Source organism: Panthera uncia, assembly GCF_023721935.1.
Source record: "Panthera uncia isolate 11264 chromosome B3 unlocalized genomic scaffold, Puncia_PCG_1.0 HiC_scaffold_1, whole genome shotgun sequence".
Lineage (NCBI taxonomy): Eukaryota > Metazoa > Chordata > Mammalia > Carnivora > Felidae > Panthera > Panthera uncia.
The window spans coordinates 39,903,659-39,925,649 of NW_026057582.1; the positions used below are offsets into that span (position 1 = coordinate 39,903,659).

General features: G+C 41.9%; 1 protein-coding gene across 1 annotated transcript in view; it reads left to right on the forward strand.

Moving 5' to 3' along the window:
- Nucleotides 1-6,284: 6,284 nt before the first annotated feature.
- The window catches only part of CCDC175 (coiled-coil domain containing 175), a 75,974-nt gene continuing 60,267 nt past the window's right edge, over nt 6,285-21,991 (forward strand). Inside the window, exons 1-5 of the mRNA XM_049612662.1 lie at nt 6,285-6,466; nt 8,792-8,877; nt 10,677-10,788; nt 16,026-16,161; nt 19,549-19,777. Coding sequence (XP_049468619.1) covers nt 6,307-6,466; nt 8,792-8,877; nt 10,677-10,788; nt 16,026-16,161; nt 19,549-19,777 — 723 coding nt within the window. The 5' untranslated portion in view covers nt 6,285-6,306. The remainder of the gene's footprint in view (nt 6,467-8,791; nt 8,878-10,676; nt 10,789-16,025; nt 16,162-19,548; nt 19,778-21,991) is intronic.

The window sequence follows — 21,991 nt, forward strand, 5'->3', positions numbered from 1 at the left end:
ACCATCTTGCTTACCTAGGCATAAAATCAATGTGAAGGCTTAAATGGGGGAGATCTTACCAATATAGGGGAGAACCAAGACATGCTTTCTTTTTTATTTCTTTTTAACGTTTACTTATTTTTGAAAGAAAGAGACAGCACAAGTAGAGGAAGGGCAGAGAGAGAGGGAGACACAGAATCTGAAGCAGGCTCCAGGCTCTGAGCTGTCAGCACAGAACCTGATGTGGGGCTTGAACTCACGAACCGTGAGATCATGACCTGAGCCAATATCAGACGCTTAACCTACTGAGCCACCCAGGCGCCCCCAAGACATCCTTTCTATTCAATCCTAGAAGCTTCACTGATTCCCTTGCAACCCCTAGGAAAGGCCCACCCAACCAACTGGTTTGGCCCTGATGTTGCAGATGATAAATATTAGTCTGGAGAACACATGTGTGGGTGACATTCCATTGGCAATCCTCTAGCTATTTGGAAGCCTCTTCTCTTGCCAACTCCACAGAAGCTGGAAATCCAGACACTCACTGTTGTAAATGTCCCTTTTGTGGGTGACCTTGTGACCCAGCTCTGGCTATTGAGACATAAGTGTGTTGGAAGGACTCTGGGAAGATTTCCTTCCCTGATGAAAGGGAGGAGGGGCTTCTACATGTGGCCCCTTTCCACTTCTTCCTGATTTGTACAAGGGCATGATGTCTGGGGTTACAATAGCCATCTGTGACCATGAAGCAACAAGCCTGACGATGAAAGACAACATGCTAACAATGGCATGATCATTAGCTGATAAAGAGATAAACTGATAAAGAGATCCTATTGACCAACCACTGATGGGGAGGCAAGGCCATGTGCCAGATATTAGGCCCTGCATTTGGCACTGGTAACATTAAGAGTGAGGACGACAGAGACTCGGTTTGCTAGAAGTCTCACTTCTCAAGGATTTGAGCATGGTCCAGTACTGAACCATCAAGGATCTTGATAGACTAAACATACAACACTTTCCAGATGTGAGATGTTGCATGCAAGCCCTACAACATGCAACCACTTTCCAAATGTGAGATGCTTGAGACATCTACCAAGAATGGTATGTGGGCCAGGTCTAACCCAGGGTCTAGAAACACAATTAAGAATTTGAGGTATCATCCTCAAAGAGCATGTAAACATCAGATACTGCAGAAACTGCAATGAGCCTAAATACAGGGGGATATATATTCTTATGCAACTGAGGGGTCAAACTCCAGGCAGCAGTTGGGTTCTCTTGGCCCTGTTAGCAGTGAAAGGTAAACAAAAACAACTTGTTAGCCATAAATAAAAAATCCATTTCAGCATAGGACTGGGGAATTCTAATATGTGGTCCTGGCTACCAAGCAAAAGTCTGCCTTAAAAATATTAATTGGATTAGTATTTCCCTGATGGTGAGTGATGGGGAGCATCTTTTCATGTGTCTGTTAGCCACAATGAGATACCACCTGACACCTGTCAGAATGGCTAAAATTAACAACACAGGAAACAACAGATGTTGGTGAGGGTGCAGAGAAAGGGCAACTGTCTTACACTGTTGTTGGGAAGGCAAACTGGTGCAGCCACTCTGGAGAACGGTATGGAGGTTCCTCAAAAAGTTAAAAATAGAACTACCCTACAACCCAGCAACTGCACTACCAGGTATTAATCCAAAGGATACAAAAATACAGATTAAAAGGGGCACATGTACTCCAATGTTTATAGAAGCATTATCAACAACAGCCAAACTATGGAAAGAACCCAAATGTCCATCAACCGATAAATGGATAAAGATGTGGTTTATATGTACAATGGAATACTACTCGGTGATAAAAAAGAATGAAATCTTGCCATTTGCAATAGCATGGATGGAAGTAGAATGTATTATGCTAAGTGAAATAAGTCAGTCAGAGAAAGACAAATATGATTTCAGTCATATGTGGAATTTAAGAAACAAAACAAATGAACACGGGGAAGGGAAAAAAGAGGGAAGAAAACCATAAGAGATTCTTAATAATAGAGAACAAACACAAACTGATGGTCGATGGAGGGATGTGAGTGGGGATGAGCTAAATGGGTGATGGGTATGAAGGAGGCCACTTGTTCTGATGAGCACCGGGTATTATATGTAAGTGATGAATCACTAAATTCTGCTCCTGAAACCAGGATTAGACTATATGTTAACTAACTAGAATATAAATAAAAATTTGAAAAAAAAAATAACTGGAACAGGGGCACCTGACTAGCTCAACTGGAAGAGCATGCAACTCTTGATCTCTGGGTCATGAGTTTGAGCCCAATACTGGGTATAGAAATTACTAAAAAAATAAACTTAAAAAATATTAAGTGAAACATAAATCTGTATTACTGAAGTAAAAAACATGCATAAGAGAAGTGAGGTGTGGCTTTTGACTCAGTGAACAGCATCGATAGCTACTGAAGGATCAGAAAAATTTTTTAGACAATGATATTAAGCATATGTTTTCTTTATGTTTTATTTTAAAAAGCTTTATTTTTTTTTCTAACTACAAAGGTATACATGCTTATGGAAAAATATTTAAATACAGAAATACTGTGAAGAAAAAAGTTCACATTACCCAATGTATTAGTTTCCTATGGCTGCTGTAACAAATTACCACAAACTTAATGGCTTAATACAACACAGATTTATTATCTTACACTTCTGGACTTTAGAAGTCTCACTGGGCTAAAAATCAAGGGGTCTGCGGGGCTGTTTCTTCTGGAAATTTAAAGGGAGAATCTCTTTCCTTTCCTTTTCCACTTTCTAGAGGCCACCTGCATTCCTTGGCTCGTGGCCCTTCATCCATCTTTAAAGGCAGCAAGGCAGTGTCTTTAAATCTCTAACTCTGATACTGATTCTCCTGTCTCCCTCCTTCCATTTCTAGGGACTCTTGTGGTTACACTGGGCCCATCTGGATAATCTAGAATACTTTCCCTATCTCAAGGTCTACTGATTATAACCCCTAATTCCATCTGCAGCTTTAATTACCCCTTACCATGTAACATAACAGAGTCAGAAGTTCCAGGGATAAGGACATTTTGGGGAGTCATTATTTTACCTACCACACACACCCATAATTTTACTAACCAGGAATAACCACAGTGAACGTTTTACTGAATAATTCTTTCCAGACCATGTCCCATGCATATGCATATAGAGATATATACCTGTATACATTGTATTCATTTATATGGATATATAAAAATTGAATATTACACCTCTCTTTTGCTACTTGCTTTTTCCACTTAATCTCGTGGGAACTGTGTGTGTGTGTGTGTGTGTGTGTGTAAATTTCTACCCGTTATTTTTAATAGCTACCACATTATTATTTTACCATTAGTGTTTTTTGAGTATATACCACGTGTTGAACACAGCATTAAATGCTGACGTAATTTAATCCTTACAACAATCCCGTGGACTAAGAACTATTATAACCACCACCATCCCTTCAGAACCAGGACCCTGGAGGGCATCCATAGAGAGATTAACTTGCTCAAGAGACACTCATCTGGTTAGTGGTAGTTCTCACTTTACCTCATAAACATGCTCTTAACTACAGGGTGGCCTGCCTCTCGCAGGATATGCCACACAGCTGTCCCTTGGATTATTTAAAACCAGTGTCCCAGGGCACCTGGGTGGCTCAGTTCGTTAAGCGTCTGACTTCAGCTCAGATTATGATCTCATGGCTCCTGAGTTCGAGCCCCACATCAGGCTCACTGCTGTCAGCACAGAGCCCACTTTGGATCCTCTGTTCTCTCTCTCCCTGCACCTCCCCTGCTCATGCTCTTTCTCTCTCTCTCAAAAATAAATAAACGTTTGAAAAAAATTATAAATAAAAAATAAAACCAGTGTCCTACCATAAACCATTTTCGCTCTTTGTAATATTTTACTATTTAAAATAGAACTGAAATAAACAAGATCATGCTAGTGTCTGTGGATACACCTGTAATGATTTTTTAAGAAACAGTTCTTAGAAGTATTGCTATATGCTAAGACTTACCTGTATTTCCAAATTGTCTGGAGGACATGGTATAGTATACTATTCACACTCCTAGTGTCAACATTTTGAATTATTATTCCTTTTAATCTTAACAATATGATGAGGAAAATGGGTGCATTATTTTTTCTTTGACTGCTAATTTCTTTAAATGTTCTTTCAATATGGGATTTTTTTTTCTTTTATGAAGTCCTTGTTCATGTTGTTTGCCTAGATTTCTATTTGGGGATTAATAAAGTTCCTTTTGAAAAGGATGATTTGGATTTTGTAAAGGTCATCCCACATAAAAGGAACTATGAGTCAAAGTAGAAGCTGGAAATACCTCAGAAAGCATGTTCAGGAAAAAGAATAGGAACAAGAAGGAAATAGACATAAAATGTCATAAAATCTAAAAAAAAAAAAAAATCCAGTAAGGGCGGAAGGGGGCACTGAGTGCCCCCTTAGGGATTGTCCTCATTCATAGACAATGAGAGCAATGTGGTCCAAATGAGGTAGTAGAAAGAACATTCTGGTAACAGCATAAAGGTTGGCTTGGGATGGTCCAGTCTATGTAGCTCAAGGATAGAGGAATTTAGGGTGCCTGGGTGGCTCCGTCATTGGGCATCTGACTTTGGCTCAGGTCATGATCTCACAGTTGGTGAGTTCAAGTCCCACATCAGGCGAGCTTGTCCCCCGCTTAGGGTGAGCACAAGCCCTGCTCTGGGTAAAGTATGACCCCTGGGTGAGTCCCACTTCTCTCTCTCTCTCTGCCCCTTGCTCACTTGCACCCTCTCTCTCTCTCAAAAAAAAAAAAAGAAAGAAAGAAAGAAAGAAAGAAAGAAAGAAAGAAAAAGAAAGAAAGAAAGAAAGAAAGAAAGAAAGAAAGAAAGAAAAGAAAGAAAGAAAGAGCTACAGGTCTGTAGGAACCCAAGGGGACATAAAGAACCCACAGAGCTGCCACAGCCTTGCACCATGCCCACACGCCCATGCTGACTGCTGAGCAGTTGCAGACTGCAGGAGGCAGTGGCTCCCACTCCTGCCATCTCTGCAGCCACCAAAAGGGCTGGGACTTGCACTCAACTATGGTGGTCTGAAACTGCCACTCCTGGAGAATGGATTCCAGCCCGCTAACGTCCCTCTAGTGTCCCCTGTTGGTGGACCGTAGGAAACCATCTGGCAAGAGTATTTGAGAAATGTAGTTTCCAGGTTTTGGCCCCTGCCACACAGAGGGGCGCACATAAAAGCAGGGAGAGATCTGAATGCCAATAGACCAAGTCTAGCAGAAGGGGGGACCCAGGAGAGTGTTCACGGCCAGGATATGGCTCTCCCTGGAAGGAGGTCTGGATTCTGGACTAGTTTTGTTATTGGTGTGCCACATCTTCTCCAAGGCAGTATAGCATAGTGACTCAGGGCATAGGCTCAGTGTCGTCCTTTGAAAGTGGGAAATAATACCTAGCTCAGAAGATATTTTAAACGTTAAATGGGTTACTGTAAAGGACTCAGGAGGTGCCTGAACGTAGTAAGCATTTAACAAATGATGGCTGTTGTCATTGTTACTATCATTTTGATTTTGCCATCTGTAAAGTTATAAGATGAGGATTAAAGCATCTTTGCTGATTTCTCACCAATCAGAGGAAAGGGGAACTAACAGTGGCCCTCAGTCTGAGCCTGGCACTGGGCGGAATTTTCGAGATGCAGAGAAAAAGAAATAATATCCCTGCCTCCAAGAGCTCATCCTTTGACAAGAAGACAGAGGAGAATCACTGATTCAACATAAAAATGTGCTCAGTGATAGACCAGAAGATACAGGGAAGGTTCTAGAAGAGGGTTTTTGCAGCATAGTGGAGAGATATACATAGACTCCACTTTAAATCCAAAATTATGTTCTGTCACCCTGGGCAGATCACTTAGTCACCCCTGCCTGTTTCTTCGACAGTAAAAAGGGGAGATCGTACTTGAACCTGCCTCACAAAGTCTTTGTGAAAATTAAGCCAGCTGCTGTCCAGAAAGCTCATCCTGTAGTACCTGACACAGAAGTGTGTTCAAAAGTGATCGTTAGTATGATTCCAGTGGCCCAAGAGAAATCCGGGACCCAGGCTAAAGAAATGCAAACTGAAGGAGGAAAGGACGGCTGAAGAGCGGCCCAGCCCTCCAGGATCGCTTAATTATTGTGGTTGAAATTTCTTTTAACTTCAGGTTCTTTTACTTGGGAGGTATCTACCCCAGGGGGCGCCCGGGGCCTTCGCGTCTCTGTTGCCCGTGGCAACCGGCAGCCCCGGCGGCGTCAGGCCTGGTAGGCAACGCGCAGGGGCAGCAAGATGGCCCTGAGCTCCTGGTCCCCAGAGCTGGGGTTCAGCCGGAAGGTGCTGCTGCAGGCAGCAGCCGTCTCCACCGGCCCCTCCCTGGAATTATGCACCTTCCCCTCCTCCCTGGGCTCCTCGGTCGCGACCGCTGCGCTGGAGCAGCTCTTTGTTGTGGGTAAGAAGCCTGCGGGCGCAGGGAGAAAGGGAGAGGCCTCGGAAGTGGCATCTAGCTGGCACTGGGTGGGGTGGGGGGGGGTTTGGGGGGTGAGCCTCCCTCAGTGGGGACCTGCCTGCGGGAACCCCAGGAGTCCCTGGCTGAAGCAGAGCCTCCTCAGGTTCCTTGGGGGAGAGAGAGGCGGCTTGGTGAGACCCAGGGTTCAGCTCTCCTGCTCTAGTGCCACTAAAGTGACTTGGCCCAGCTCACACTAATGACTGGTGACAAATCCTGGACAAATCCTTAACTCTCAGGCCACTGCCATTTGCCTGAGACTGGGGTGTCCACCCGCATTTAGATGATGCATTTAATTTCAGGGGTGTCTGGGTGGCTTGGTGAGTTAAGGGTGGACCTTTGATCTCAGATTCCTTAGCTCAAGCCCTACCTTGGGCTCCCTGTTGGGCCAAAGCTTACTTTTAAAAAAACAAAAGAAAAAAAGATTATGCATTTAATTTCAGCTTCTCCCTTCTTGCCTTTTCTTTGGAAGTTAACTTCCTCCAACATTTTGCCACGGTAAAGTGGAGAATTTAACAGGTAAACAAGAAAGGGAGTGTTTAAGAAGTTCCTGTTGTGTTAGACAAGGAAAATTAGACATGAATGTTTAGTGGATGCAAACATGATACCTTGGATAGGTCCAGGTTAAAATGCCTCTTCAGTTAGAAAGCTGAACCTGCAATCAAGGCACCTAAGTTTAAGGTAAGATATGGTCCAAGAAAGGGCATTTCTTGTTTAGCTCATAAACCATTTAGGCCAAACAACAAAGCATCTCCTCTCTTTAACATCAGCTTCTCACGGGTTCAAGGTAATCATCTTGACTTTTATCATAATGTTACTATTAGTTTGGGATAGTTTCTTTTTTTCTTCTTAGATGAACTAATTTAACTTCACAATTCCTATGAGATAAGCTTGGATGAATATTATCATGAAGAATGTTAACCACCAGAGACCTAAATGAGTTACAGGTGCCCAAGGTCATTGCCAAATGATAGAGCTAGGGCCTTGAATTCTCTTTATACTCCATCTCTAGATCGGCATGTGCATTTAATCCCAGCACTTCGATGTGCAAATATTTTTCTGCGAATAATTTCTGGACTTTAAGAAAGTTTTTTGTAGAAAAAAAAAAAAAAACTTCATTAAGCCTCAGGTGTGGTTATCAAATACGCAGCCCTCCAGCCTGTTTGCAAGTGGGAACAGCTTGTGCTCATTCATTCCAATAGAAGAAGGGGAAGGAGATAACAGGCAGTGCCTGTCTCTTCCTAACGCACACTTGTTTGCAAACCCAGTAACTGATTTTCACTTGGTTTGAGAGCTTCGTTCATTAAGAGAATCCATGCTCCCCAGAACTCAGGGCAGAAATTGCTGTCTACTCTCCTGAGAGTAGAGACCATTAAGGGCAAGGACTCGAGTCACACCAACTTGGGTTGAATCTAGACTCTTATCTGTGTTCTGTGACCATGAACATATGACATAAACTCAAAAGTCAGATTTCTCACCTGTGACATGGGAGTCATCCTAAGATTATAGTAATCAACTTACATAATACATGTAAAACATGAATGGTGTTCACATGAATGGTGACAGAGCCAAGGTAAGTAAAGCTTCCTCTGTTCTCCCTCCTGTTTCCTTTCATCCTTTTTCCCTTCCTTCTTTCCACTCATTATGTATCTTGTCTCCATTACCATTGCTAATATTTCACAAGCCTCTCTTCTCATGTGCCTCCTACTTACGGTGTACGAGGGAAAGGAGACGCTTTTCATATGTCAGGGAATGAAAAGGGCTAGAAGTTCTGTGTTCGTCACACCTACCAATTTTCAAACATTTACTCTCATCCCAGGATTAAAATATTGGCACAGAAAAAGAAGTGACATAAGGGACTTTTAAACAGTTAATTAAATGAGTGGGTTTTTTTGCATAATATTATATTTACATGTATACAAATATATATATGAAAACATTCTCACACCTACATTATAGGCATGTTATATTTCTTCCTTTCCTAAGTATTTGTTGAATTTTTGGTCCCATTCTATACAGATTCCTTCTTTCTATCATGAGAGATGCAAAGATAGGGTTTGCCTTCAAGAAGCATAAAATATATACCTAAGTTAGAATACTATGAAATAGGAAACATGTTCAAAAGAGATTCATATTAAGTACTAGAAGAATTCAGAGATAGAAGATATAATTTTCAGCTGGGCAGGCATTTGAGCTAGATCTAAAAGGTTAAATAGAATTTGGACTAACATGTAAGAGATCTTTCATTTTCTAATTTTTTTCCTTTTTTAGAACAATCACTGCAAAGTGACTATTTTAAATGCAACGAAGAAGCTAGGACCTTTCTTAAGGACATTGCTATCGCTGTTAAGAAATTGGTATTGTATTATATCTAAGAGCTATTTTTTTCAATCTTCCACTTCTTCATTAACCTTTAATTTAGCACCACCTCTGTTCAAGGTACTTGAATAGATGAATAGGGAAACTATTTCCCTTGAGTGAAGAAAATTTCTACCTCAGTTTACTGAGCATTTGTCCCAGTGTTCATCAGGTGTGGAATGTTGCCTGGTTTTCCATTCAGGACACTGACTTAAGGACCTGTGCTATGTATGGATGGAGGCCGGCCTGCTTAGGAGAGGCAGTACCTGTGCTAAAGGAGCTCAGTGAAGGGATGGGCCACGTGGGCAAATGCTTGACCCCAATGTATAAACCATGCACGGTGCCAATTTACTCAGTTCGTTATAAGCAATTTCTTATATAACTGCTGAAAGATTATTTGACCAGACAGTGCTGGTCAGTGAAAACAAAGCAACTCTTTTTTATGCTAACTTGGCCCCATCAAAGAAATATTTAAAGAATTTCCTTTTGAAGTGTCACAAACTGGGCCCTCCTGGGCCCTGGATGATGTTTCCAGTGCTTTCCCCACAGAGTGAGAATGGCGAGGTCTCTTCATTTGATTTTAAAATATTGAATAAAAATCTATACATCAAATACCTAAAAATGTAGAAATGTGGCGTAAAGTAAATGAGTTTGAGTCCGCAGACTGCTGAGAAAAGTTCACCTCTTTTATAATTATATTTTTCTGTGATTATATATAGTTGTGTATGTATACTACAGCATTATACTTCAGGATCCCACTTAATTGAATACATATATGGAAATACTAGGCGTCTGTGTGGTGCTGCACTGTGGTCCCATGGAAACCTTTACCTCTGCTTTGTCTTTTTGGTTACGTTTTTCACCCAAGTTTGAAGGGCTCAAAATATTTATTGTTACTTCTTAAAAGTATCTAGTATGTCTCCATGTAATATCTGAGCTGTGGAATCTCCGTTTTTGAAAGTAACAAATTTTCACTATTCTGAAAGTTTACCCTGGATTTTTTTTTAAATAGACAAGTAAAAGGAAGAAAGTAAAAACCACCATGATCTCAGCATAATCATAAAATAATAAACTAAATTAATATAATCATAATTAACTCTTTGATGAATGTCTTTCCCACTTTCAGGGAATAGATGATGCCTGTTTTGAATTTTATTTGTTTACAGAAAAGCAATCATACTATATGTATAATTATGTTATCTGCTTTTTATTACTCATAAAATATAATGGATTCCTCAGGTCATAAAATAACTATATACATTACAATCATTTATTGAAGAGATGATTTATCTGTTTTTTTCCACTAACATTTTTGGATGGTTTTCTTTTTTCAAAAATAAGCCCCACCAAAAAAAGGTCAAGAATCTCCACCAGACTATTTGTTTAGATTTGTAGGTATGTATTTAAAAAAGAAAAAAGAAAGAAAAAAATTGTTCTTTTTATACCTAAGCATATTTCTAGAGGCATTTTCCATTTTTTAATGAAAGAGATTTTTCTCAGCATTACCCTTTTTGTTGGAGTCTTTCCTTTTAAGTTGATTGAAACTGCATGCAAGAAACAAAGAGACATGATTTCTGAGAAGGAAATCTGCAAAGATTAAAAGATAATTTAACAATGACACCTTAAAAACTGATTATGGAATAGTTATTTTTCTATTCCAAATAAAAATAAAAGCAGAAGGTATTGAATGAAAATCAAAGTTTGATCTCTGAAAATGTTTATAATGGGGCATTGCCTGGGAAATCAATTTTATTATTTTAATGCTTTAACTTTTTAAATATGTAATTTAAATTTTCAGGAAGAAATGAGAAAAGCCACAATTGATCTCCTGGAAATTGAAAGCATGGAACTCAGCAGACTATATTTCCTACTGGAAACTCTTCCCAATAGCATTGGCAGAGAATTGGAAGGTACTTGAAGGTTATCAACTGTAGAAACTTAGTTTATCTTAGAAGAAAATTGAGCCTACTGCTTGTAATAAGACAAGTTTAATCATTATTTTCTGTCAAAATGTAGCTAGAAAAAATACACTACACAAACACAGATCCATCATCATTTTCCCCTCATATTGTAAGTGGGAATGATATATATAAAACTTGAACTTATATATTTTAGTTTCTAAATAGACTAAAGATATCTGGATTAGCCCGTTCCAAATTGGTATTTATCGAATTAAATTCGGTAACTTGACTCACCTAAACCACCATCCTACTTTCTGTCCCTGTAAGTTTAGAGACTATTTACGTACCTCATATAAGTGGAACCATACAGTACTTTCCTTTAGTGACTAATTTCACTTGGCATGTCTTCTAGTTTTATCCACGTTGTAGCATGTGTCACAATTTTCTTTCATTTGAAGGTCGAACAGTATTCCACTGTGTGTGTATACCATGTTTTGTTTACCTGTTCATCCACTGATGGCCCTTGGGTTGTTTCTACCTTTTAGCTATTGTGAACAAAGCCGTTGTAAACATGAGGGTGCTGCGGCCCCTGTGTGGCCCAGTCAGTTGAACTTCAACTCTTGATTTTGGCCCAGGTCATGATCTCACAGTTTCATGAGTTTGAGCCCCTGATGGACTCTGGGCTGAACAGCACGGAGCCTGCTTAAGATTCTCCCTCTTTCTCTGCCCCTCCCCTGCTCACACTCTCTCTGTCTCTCTCAAAATAAATAAATACATAATTATTTAGTTGATGCAAATGTATTTATTTGGTGCAAATATCTATTAGAGTCCCTACTTCCGATTCTTTTGGGCATATATGCAGAAGGGAATTGCTGGATTGTATAGTAAGGGGGTACTTTAAGTTTTGAGAAGCTGCCATACTGTTTTCCACAGTGGCTGCAGTATTTTACATTCCCACCCCAGAAGTGCAAGGATCCCAATTTCTTCACATTCTTGTTAACATTTGTTCCTTTCTGTTCTTTTTTTTTTTTTTTTTAATATAGTCATCCTAATGGATGTGAAATGCTGTATCATTGTGGTTTTGTTTTGCATTTCCCTAATGATTAATGATGTTGAGCATTTTTTCATGTGCTTTTTGGTCATTGGGATATCTTCTTTGGAGAAATATCTATTCGGGTACCTTGCTCATCTTTTAACTAGGTTGTTTGGTTGTTATTGAGTTGTGAGAATTCTTTGTATAGTCTGGGTGTTAATCCTTTATCAAGTATATTGTTTGAAAATATTTCAACCTATTCCATGGTTTTCCTTTTCATACTATTTTTTTTTTTAATTTTTATTTTGAGAGAGCATGCATGCTGGGGCGGGGGTGGGGGGCAGAGAGAGAGGGAGAGAGTGAATCCCATGCATGCTCCATGCTGTCAGCACAGAGCCCAGTGCAGGGCTTGATCTCACAATTAATAAAATCATGACCTGAACCAAGATCAAGAGTCATCCACTAACTGACTGAGCCTCCCAGGGGTCCCCTTTTCACTGTGTTGATACTGACTTTTGATGCACAAAAGTTTCAAATTTTGATTTAGTCCAATTTGTCAATGTTTTTTTTCTTTTTTTTAACGTTTATTTATTTTTGAGAGAGAGAGACAGATCGCGAGCAGGGGAGGGGCAGAGATGGAGACACAGAATCCGAAACAGGCTCCAGGCCCTGAGCTGTCAGCACAGAGCCTGATGCGGGGTCAAAGCCACTAACCACGAGATCATGACCTGAGCCAAAGTCGGCCGCTTAACCGACTGGCCACCCAGGTGCCCTTAGGATTTTCTTTGGCTGCCTATGCTTTTGGTGTCATATCCAAGAAATCATTGCTAAATCCAATGTCATGAAGATTTCCTTGTATGTTTTCTTCTAAGAGTTTTATAGGTTTAGCTCTTATATTTAGGTTTTTTTATTCACCTTTTGTTAAATTTTGTATGTGGTATACAGTAAGGCTCCAACCTCATTTCCCCAGCTGCCAGGAATATTGACTAAGGCTTGTGAGCCTCAGAGCTCAGGTCCTCTGCAGGAATTGAAACCATCCCCTGCCCTATCCTGGAGCATTCTCTCCCCACGTGCACCCCACACTCTGTGATCAGTCAGTGTGAGAATGCAAAAGTCTGCCTCCCTTGCTCAGTGTAGAACAACTCCCAAGTGTCATCACCGCTCCAAAGCTGGTTACTGTGTAACCTCCGCCTCCCCCAACCCAGTGGTTTAAATTCAAAACAAACTGGGGGCACCTGGGTGGCTCAGTCAGTTAAGCGTCTGACTTTGGCTCACGTCGTGATCTGGCAGTCCTGGGTTCAAGCCCCGCGTCGGGCTCTGTGCTGACAGCTCAGAGCCTGGAACCTGCTTTAGATTCTCTCTCTCTCTCTCTCTCTCTCTCTCTCTCTCCCTCCCTCCCTCCCTCCCTCTCTCTCTCTCCCTCCCTCCCAAAGTAAATAAACATTAAAAACAAAACAAACAAAAAACAAACCGCAGCAGCAACAACAACAAAACACTTTTTAAGTAGATGTTCCCATTATCCATTTACTGCCTTGCGTGCAGCTCCAAATCTACCTTCGTTGTCTGCTCGGTATTGAGAGAGATGGGCCCTGTAATTTCCCCCTGTACCAGCTGCCACAACGTTTCATCAGGAGAGAACCCTGGAGGGACACTGGAAGAAAAAGCAGTGCTCTTTCTGGTCCCAGGGTGCTCCTCTCAGCCAGCTCTTGGAGCACACACAGCCTCTCCATGCCAGGCTCCTGCCATGTGTGGCTGTCCACAGTGCCCGGCTGCTTCCTCCAGTACCCCTGGGGCAGCTTCATGGTAGATTGCTACCAGTGAGGCACCAGCCTGTGAACAGCTTCCCTGGCGCTCTTCGGGTGGTTTGGCAGTGAGCTCTGAAGTATGGCATCTCCCTGCGGACAGGTCCCCTCAATTCCTCCAGAAGGTAGATTTCCATGAGTTCTACCAGCCCAGCATTTCAAGAACTTCTGTGCCCAGTGAGCCACAGCACTTTCCAGTGAGGCCTGGCTCCCAGGGCTGGAGTTGCTGCTTCCTTGAACGAACCCTCTCGGCCCCTGGGGGTAGTAGCTGCTCCTCGTGTCTGCTGTTCCTGAATCCTTTAGAGTTCTCTTTTCTTTCTTACCATTCGATCCCTCATTACTCTAACCTCCTGTTAGAGTCAATAATTCTCTATACTAAAATTTCCCTGTTTTATTTATAAGATTTCTGTCTCCTAATTAGACACTGAGTGACACAGTCAGCTGTAAAACAATATGCATGGTATTACTCTAGTTTGGCAGGAAAAATATGACAAACTCTATATACAGAAAAAAAAGAGTCTGTGCTGAAGGGAGAATTAAGAATGTGTTGGGTTACTTTTATAATCAGGAAAAATATTTAGAAGGAAAGTAAATAGCATATTAGCTAAAGAGATTCTTGATAGACACTGAATACTTAACCAAGTAAAGTTAATTGGTCTTAGGTTATAAAGCTTTGCTACTCAAAGTATCGTTCTTGGATCAGCAGCATCTGAAAGCTTGTTATAAAATCCAGAATCTCTAGGCGCATCCCAGACTTAGTCTCTCAGAATCTTTATTTCAATAATATCCCCAGGTGATATATATGCCTATTTGAGACATAAAAGTTCAGGATGCCCTGCTACAATGAGCAAACTTAATAAGTAGCCTTAGAAAAATAACCTATCTCTCTCAGATGGAGCTACCGGCTAGTTTCTAGAGAATTTATGGGGTGGAAATGGCTAGTCCAGGACCTTATAAGCAGTGTTAAAAATTTTATTTTTTTGTATTTATATCTATCATGCTTCTGAAGTCTTATGTGATTACACTGATTTGTTATTTGTTGATGAATGATCACACAATCACACAAGAATGACACATGAATTAACACACTCAGTTCCCCCCAGAAAGCAGAGCCAGAGGCTTTTACACTGATATTTGGGGGCACAATCCAAAGAGGAGGAGGGCGGGATAAGGAGAGAAAAGCAGGGAGAAGAGAACGCTGATATGGGGTGCAATACCATGCTGACTGCCGCTAAACACAACTAAGTTAGTATAGGAACATGTCCCAAGATACACGGCTACATCTTCTCTGGACTGTCCAGGCACCAGCTCCTGTCTGTCATCAGTCTAGCGTTCACCGGCCTCCCACACTTCAAGTTACACGAGCATGGGTATGCGTGCATAAAGAAGTCTCACAGGAGAGGTGACAAGAAGGTCCTAGACTGGAGGTGAGAAGCAGATAGAATGAGCAGGAATGAAGTTCTGCCAGACTGCACCAGTCTGAGGTTGTTCAGAGCCCATAGAAAGCTGGTCACCATAGCGCTGCAGGAATTTTTACCTCAACACCCAGGATTCGTTGTCTCACCACTTCGAAGAGTGAAGAGGTGGACGCAAAATGAACAGCATGGAAAAGTTTACTAGAGTATAAGATTAGAAAAGAAGAATAGTATGAAAACTGTCTTTACAAAGAAGGGACATTTGAAAGTGAATGCCTGCGACCACAGGCAAGGGTCCTTGTTTTATAAGGTTCTGGTCAGCCCCCCTTCCCTTCCCCCTTGTTCCTTCTCAGGTCCCATCTTTGTTGGCTTGACAACTCAAGGTACTGGGTTGCCCATTCCTGACTGGTTGGATTCCATTGTGTGAAGAGTCAGATGGGTCATACTGTCCCTCATATAACCTAAGTTTTATGGTTTAGCTAAGTATTTTGATTGTCAAATTCCGGAGGGGAACCTGAGGGGGAGTAGGTGGTATCTGTTACATTCTTAAGAGGGACCTTATGCCTAAGGGGGTTTGCTCTAGTTAGAAATTCCCAGCATTGTTCCAAAATATGTGTCTTTCCCCATCCAGGGACCCCAGGTCCTAATCCTTTCCTTCTCTGCCTATTTTATCCTATTTTTCCCTATCAATAGCAGCAGATGAAATAAGGGAAATAATTGATAGGTAAGATTGAGAGGGCCCAAAGGGGTAAGAGGTGTCTGATACAGGAACATAATTAAAAGAGCATTACAGGAGTGCCTGGGTGGCTCAGTTGGCCAAGTGTCCAACTTCGGCTCAGGTCATGATCTCACGGTCCGTGGATTCTCTCTGCCTCTCCCCCACTCACTCCCTGTCTCTGTCTCTCTCAAAAATAAATATTAAAAAAATGGAAAAGTCAGTATGTACAACTGTGCTGTTTCTCAAATAATCTAGTGACATTTCCATTTACTTTTAAGAATGTGTCAGAGATGCCCGCAGATTAAATCTTTTTGAGATAAATCAATTACAAATGGACGTTACAAGGATGAATAATGAAATAGAGTTCCTGAAGAAGAAAATACTTGATCTGCAAAAAATTAATGAAATTCTAGGGTATGTATTTTTTTAATTTGGTACATGAGGGAGTTGGGGTCTGTGACTGGAGTGTGAAAATTATCCTAAGGGGTTTGCCTTCTGTTTCTGAACTGGTACAGGGTAAGTAGGAGGGGGTATCACTTCTAGCAGATGACCCTGACTGCTAAGGGGTGTGTGATGACTGCGCAGAGCTGGGGAGGAGAGCAAAAACTTCTTTCACCACTGCAGTTAGGAGACCCGTAACATTTCAGAGGCCATCCAGTTTCTCAGCAGCAGCTACTGTGTGTAAGTCATACACATCCTTGCAAGCCCCCTCCAAACAGAGGCAGACAAAATTTTTGTTTTGATGTTTATTTATTTTAGAGAGAGAGAGAGAGAGAGACAGAGTGCAAGCGGGGAGGGGCAGAGAGAGAGGGAGAGACACAGAATCTGAAGCAGGTTCCAGGCTCCAAGATGTCAGCAGAGCCTGACGCGGGCTCGAACTCATGAACTGTGAGATCATTACCCAAGCCGAAGTCAGACACTTAACCGACTGAGCCACCCAGGCACCCCATGGTTTCCATTTTAGTAAAATTAAGTTTACAAACTCCAACACTAAAAAGAAGTCTTTCTGGGTATTATATATATATATATATACATATATATATATATTATATATATATTATATATATATAATATATATGTGTATATATATATAATTATTATATATTATATAATATTATATATATAAATATAGTATCGACCTTGGTATATTGTGGCTAGGTTAGTTTCTTAAAGATATTCAGCCATAAACTACTGGAGGTCTGAGGATGAGATTGGTTCCCAGCAGAGGGTTCTAAATTTTATCTGTAATTAAAGGAGAGGTATGTATATATAACTGCCTGTCGCTCAGATTCTGACGCTTGTTAGTTTCTTTCCTTTTTTCTTGAGCTGTGTGCCAGAACTTCACCCCTGTGCGCCTCATTTTCTCCATCTGTAAAATGGGGATTACAAGCTTGAATTTATGCAGCTCACGGAGGAAGAGATACCTTCTAAAAGAAAAACCAACAAAACCTTAAGAACAACTCAGCCTTATGAGCAAATTTACAAGACGAATGCATAGATATCAGAATGTCGGTTTGTTAGACGAAGAAATGTTCAAAGAGCCCTCATGAAAGAGAGAAATCTTCTTGGGAAGCTACAATAATCAGAAAGTTGCTTGGTGCAAAGCATCAGGAATTAGGGGGAGAATTCAAGGTCCAGGATGCCTCTCCCATATTAGGCCTTCAGAGCACCTGTTCTGGGGGACGTTCTATGAAAAAGAAAGTACATGAGAACTTTAACACCTATTGGGGATTCACAGTGCAGATTTATGTATGGTGCATGCCAGTCACAATCGCCAGTCTGCTGTATGAATTAAACTACCAATTTCTAAACTAATCACAAGGAAGATAATACCCAAGCTGGAATACTCAAGTCAGTTGGCCAGCACATCACACCTCCATAGACCAGTGATTCTCAAACTTGGGTGTGCATCAGAATCACTTGGGAGTGCTTGTTAAAACACAAATTACTAGAAAGCTCCCAAGTTTCTTATTTAGTAGGTCTAGGGGGTGGGAATAAGAACTTGCATTTCTAGGGGCGCCTGGGTGGCGCAGTCAGTTAAGCGTCCGACTTCAGCCAGGTCACGATCTCGCGGTCTGTGAGTTCGAGCCCCGCGTCGGGCTCTGGGCTGATGGCTCGGAGCCTGGAGCCTGTTTCCGATTCTGTGTCTCCCTCTCTCTCTGCCCCTCCCCCGTTCATGCTCTGTCTCTCTCTGTCCCAAAAATAAATAAAAACGTTGAAAAAAAAATTAAAAAAAAAAAAAAAAAAAAGAACTTGCATTTCTAGCAAGTTCCCAGGTGATGCTTAGGCTGCTGGTCCTGATCACACTGTAAGAATCACCGTTCTAGAGAAATCTTTATAGAAAGGCAAACCATAAGCATAAGGTGGGTTTCTTGATAAGCTAGTGTCCCCAAGGTCCAATCTCGTTGCATCCACTTTTCAAAGAATGATGCGTATCAAGATGCCAACACTCTCTAACAGACCTCTCCTGGACAGTCCTCAAAAACTGAAAGCTCTTTGGGTGGGTTTTTCCTTAGGTCCTGTGTTCAGTTTGGGTGCTGTCTTCTCAACCCATCTCAATACACCTAGGTTTTTTTTTTTTTATTTGACTTGTTTTGTTTTGCTTTGCTCCTTAGGTTGATTCATTCTTAGAAGGAATCCTCTGCTAGACCCACAAAACACCCATTATCTTACCCTCTCTACTCTAGGCTTTTTATTGCATTTCCATGGTAGAATTGACTTCTGGAAAATAAACTTACCAACAACCTGTTTCCATTTTCCTGAGCCTTTGCACACAATCCCCCTGAACTAAAGTCTTTAGCCCTGGGGACTAGAGAGAGGAAAAAGGTCTTTACATTTTAGGAGTTTTAAAAAAGGAAAATGTAGAAATGGTGCCAATGTCCCTCCTTCAAGTCCTGTATTGTTAGTCCTGGGGTAGGTGTTTCTCACAATCATTTTTTTTTTAAAGTTTATTTATTTATTTTGAGAGAGACAGAGAGAGTGCAAGCAGGGAGGGGCAGAAAGAGAGGGAGAATCTCAAACAGACTCCTTGCTATCAGCGTAGAGCCTGACGTGGGGCTTGAACTCAAAACTGAGATCATGACCTGAGCTGAAAGCATGATTTGAATGCTCAACTGACTGAGCCACCCAAGGGCTCCTCTCACAATCTTAAGGTCTTTCTCAGATGGATGTGGCCAGAAAAAGATATGTGAGGTTAATGTCTCTTCCTGAACTCAGATTTTGCTGCAGCTCGGAGAGGGTAAGAGCATTCAAATTAGTTTTCAAGCTTCTTCTGAACACTCAAGATAGACTTTCCTCTCTCCTCTCTGACTCCTGTCTGTCAGAGGAAGGCTCGCTTTCTCCTGGGTCCTCCGTGCAGGACAATGGCATAAGAAGGTGGCTGGAGGGGATGGTGAGAGGTTTATCTTCCTTTGACTTAACTGGATGTCTCGGGGTAAGATAGTTATGGCAATGCTACATATCAAGCCATTTGGTCAGATTCCATTCATCTGTTCAAAACTGTTTTTGAATCTCTGTACACTTGAAATGAAAATAACCCATAGTTATTTCCTGGTGTGTGGGGGTGGGGGGTGAGGTAGGACCACATGACATTTCTGCAGTGGTAAACAGTTGCAAGATTGACATTTGTCTTGTGGTTCCCTTTGTCCTCCTCTCAACCAAGTTTAGGTAGTCACAAATAAACCTCTAAAATAAGCCTGCCTTACAATTTCCCTCTCCGTGGTGGTCATCTCAGCAAACAGACTTTAAATTCCTTTCCTCAAAGCCGTACGTTTGGGGCCATGAATAGTTCTTTCCTCCTAGTGAGCAGCAAGAGGAGCTGGTGAGGAGGCATGAAAAGTTGGTGCTGTCACTCAACCACACGATGGAAGAAAAAGCTGCTGTCACTGTTTACATCAATGAGACTTACACCAAAATAAACTCGGAGAAAAAAGAGTTAGAATTCCAAAACCAACGTCTCAAAGAAATACAGGAACAAATGGAAAAAGAAAAAGCGAAATATTTGACAAGAAAAGAAAAATTGAATCAAGAGGTAAGTGACGCCATTTCCTTTTTTAAAAAAATACAGAATTGTACAGAATCGCAGGCAGGAAAGGGGAAATCATTTATGTGTTCTCAAGGCTAGTAAGCGTTCTGTGTGGTATCTGCTGTGAACACTGGGATGGGACTAGAGCAGAGACCCAAGCACAATGGAGCCCCTTGGGGAAGACACTGACGTGTCATAGCATCTCAGCTCATGGGAAAGATTATGAGTGACAGGACTTGTAACACTGGGGTGGCCCCTTGCTCATATGCAGCCCTATAGGGACAAGGAGTTTGTCTCCATGGCATCTCGTTGCCTCTGACCGTTCTGAGGCCATGTCTCTATGGACAGGACTGGGGAGGGAGTTCAGCCCTGACGGAGGCTTCAGCTCCTACTGAATGAATCTGAGCACAGCAGCCTGCAGAGGGGCGAGGCAGAACCCAGGGCTCCAGCAGAAAAGAGTATTTTGAAGGGCACCTGGGTGGTGGCTCTGTCGGTTAAGCACAGACTTCAGCTTAGGTCATGATCTCATGGTTCGCGAGTTTGAGCCCCACGTCAGGCTCTGGGCTGACAGTTCAGAGCGTTGCCTGCTTTGGATTCTGTATTTCCCTCTCTCTGCCTCTCCTGCTCACGCTGTCTTTCTCTTAAAAAATATTAAAAAAAAATTTTTTAAGAGAATTTTGAGATTAGCAGTATTGGGAGGGTGGAGTGAGAATAACTATTGCATTTTGGTGTCTGCTAGACGGTGTTAATTAAAATTCACCATCAGAATGGCTTGTGATCGTTCCTCTCTGTTCTGCTCCAGTTACCCCAGGAGAGGCAGGCCTATCTCTATAGGAAGTGTTCTAGCAGTCTTCCTTATCCCCCAGGTGTGGCCACCTAGCTCCTGATGAGAATTGCTGTTGAGTTCCTGCCTCTTCCCTGTGCCTCATGGGAACAGGCATAACTTAATGCAGAAAATTGTCCAGGGCTCACAGCCCTGCTGGAAGGAAGGCTGGAAGATTTGTTAAATTGCCTTTCTTGAGTCTTAGTTAAAATCTAGGGGAATACTTCTGGCAGCGGCCAACATATGGTTCTTACACTGACGATTCTCTGATAAGACTTGGACTATTGGGGCGCCCGGGTGGCTCAGTCGGTTAAGCGTCCAGCTTCCACTCGGGTCATGATCTCACGGTTTGTTAGTTTGAGCCCCATGTCGGGCTCTGTGCTGACAGCTTGGAGACTGGAGCCTGCTTCGGATTCTGTGTCTTCCTCTCTCTGTCCCTCTCCTGCTTGTGCTCTGTCTCTCTCTGTCTCTCAAAAAATGAATAAATGTAAAAAAAAAAAAAAAAAAGACTTGGACTATTCATAAATTCCAATCAGGTCTTAGCTTCTTTATCCTTCAAAACACCTATATCTTCAGAAATAGTTTTACGCTAAAACCATGGATTTTCTCAACTATAGACAGGTTAGCCCTTGTCATCTTTGGAATGGGCACTTTTTGGAGTAGCTGGCAAGGAGTCTTTCTTGGGGGCTCCTTGGGGGCAGGGATTGTGGCTTTAATTCACTGCTGTATCCAAGCACCACACGCATGATAGGCACTCTATAATATGTATTGAATGAATGAGTTTCTAACTTCCTTTTCAGCCTTAAGGGGAAGTGTTTCCACCTTCCTGTTCTTTTTTTTTTTTAATGTTTATTCGTTTTTGAGAGGGAGAGAGAGAGAGACAGACAGACACAGTGGGGGAGGGGCAGAGAGAGAGAGAGGGAGACCCAGAATCTGAAGCAGGCTCCAGGCTCTGAGCCTTCAGCACAGAGCCCAACTCAGGGATCAAACTCACTAACCGTGAGATCACGACCTGAGCTGAAGTCAGATGCTCAATTGACTGAGCTACCCAGGTGCCTCCCTTCCTGTTCTTTAATGTAAATGCTAAAACACAAGAAAGGAATCCCAGGGGGGCTTCAGTTAGGGAATTTGCAAGCACGACACATTGTTCTTCCATATGTGACTAGTCTTTCTCAGAGATCCACACACTTTTTCTGAAAAGGGCCAGATAGGAAATATTTAGGGCTTTGTGGGCCCTCTCTGTCACAACTACTCAACTCTGCTATTTTAGCATGAAAGGAACGGTACTTAAATGACTGAGAGCAGTTTTACAACAGGTTGCTAGATTTGGGGCCCACTACTAGAAGTTTGCCTACCTTTGGTCTATCTCCCTGGAAAAGGGCACCAGTTAAGATACG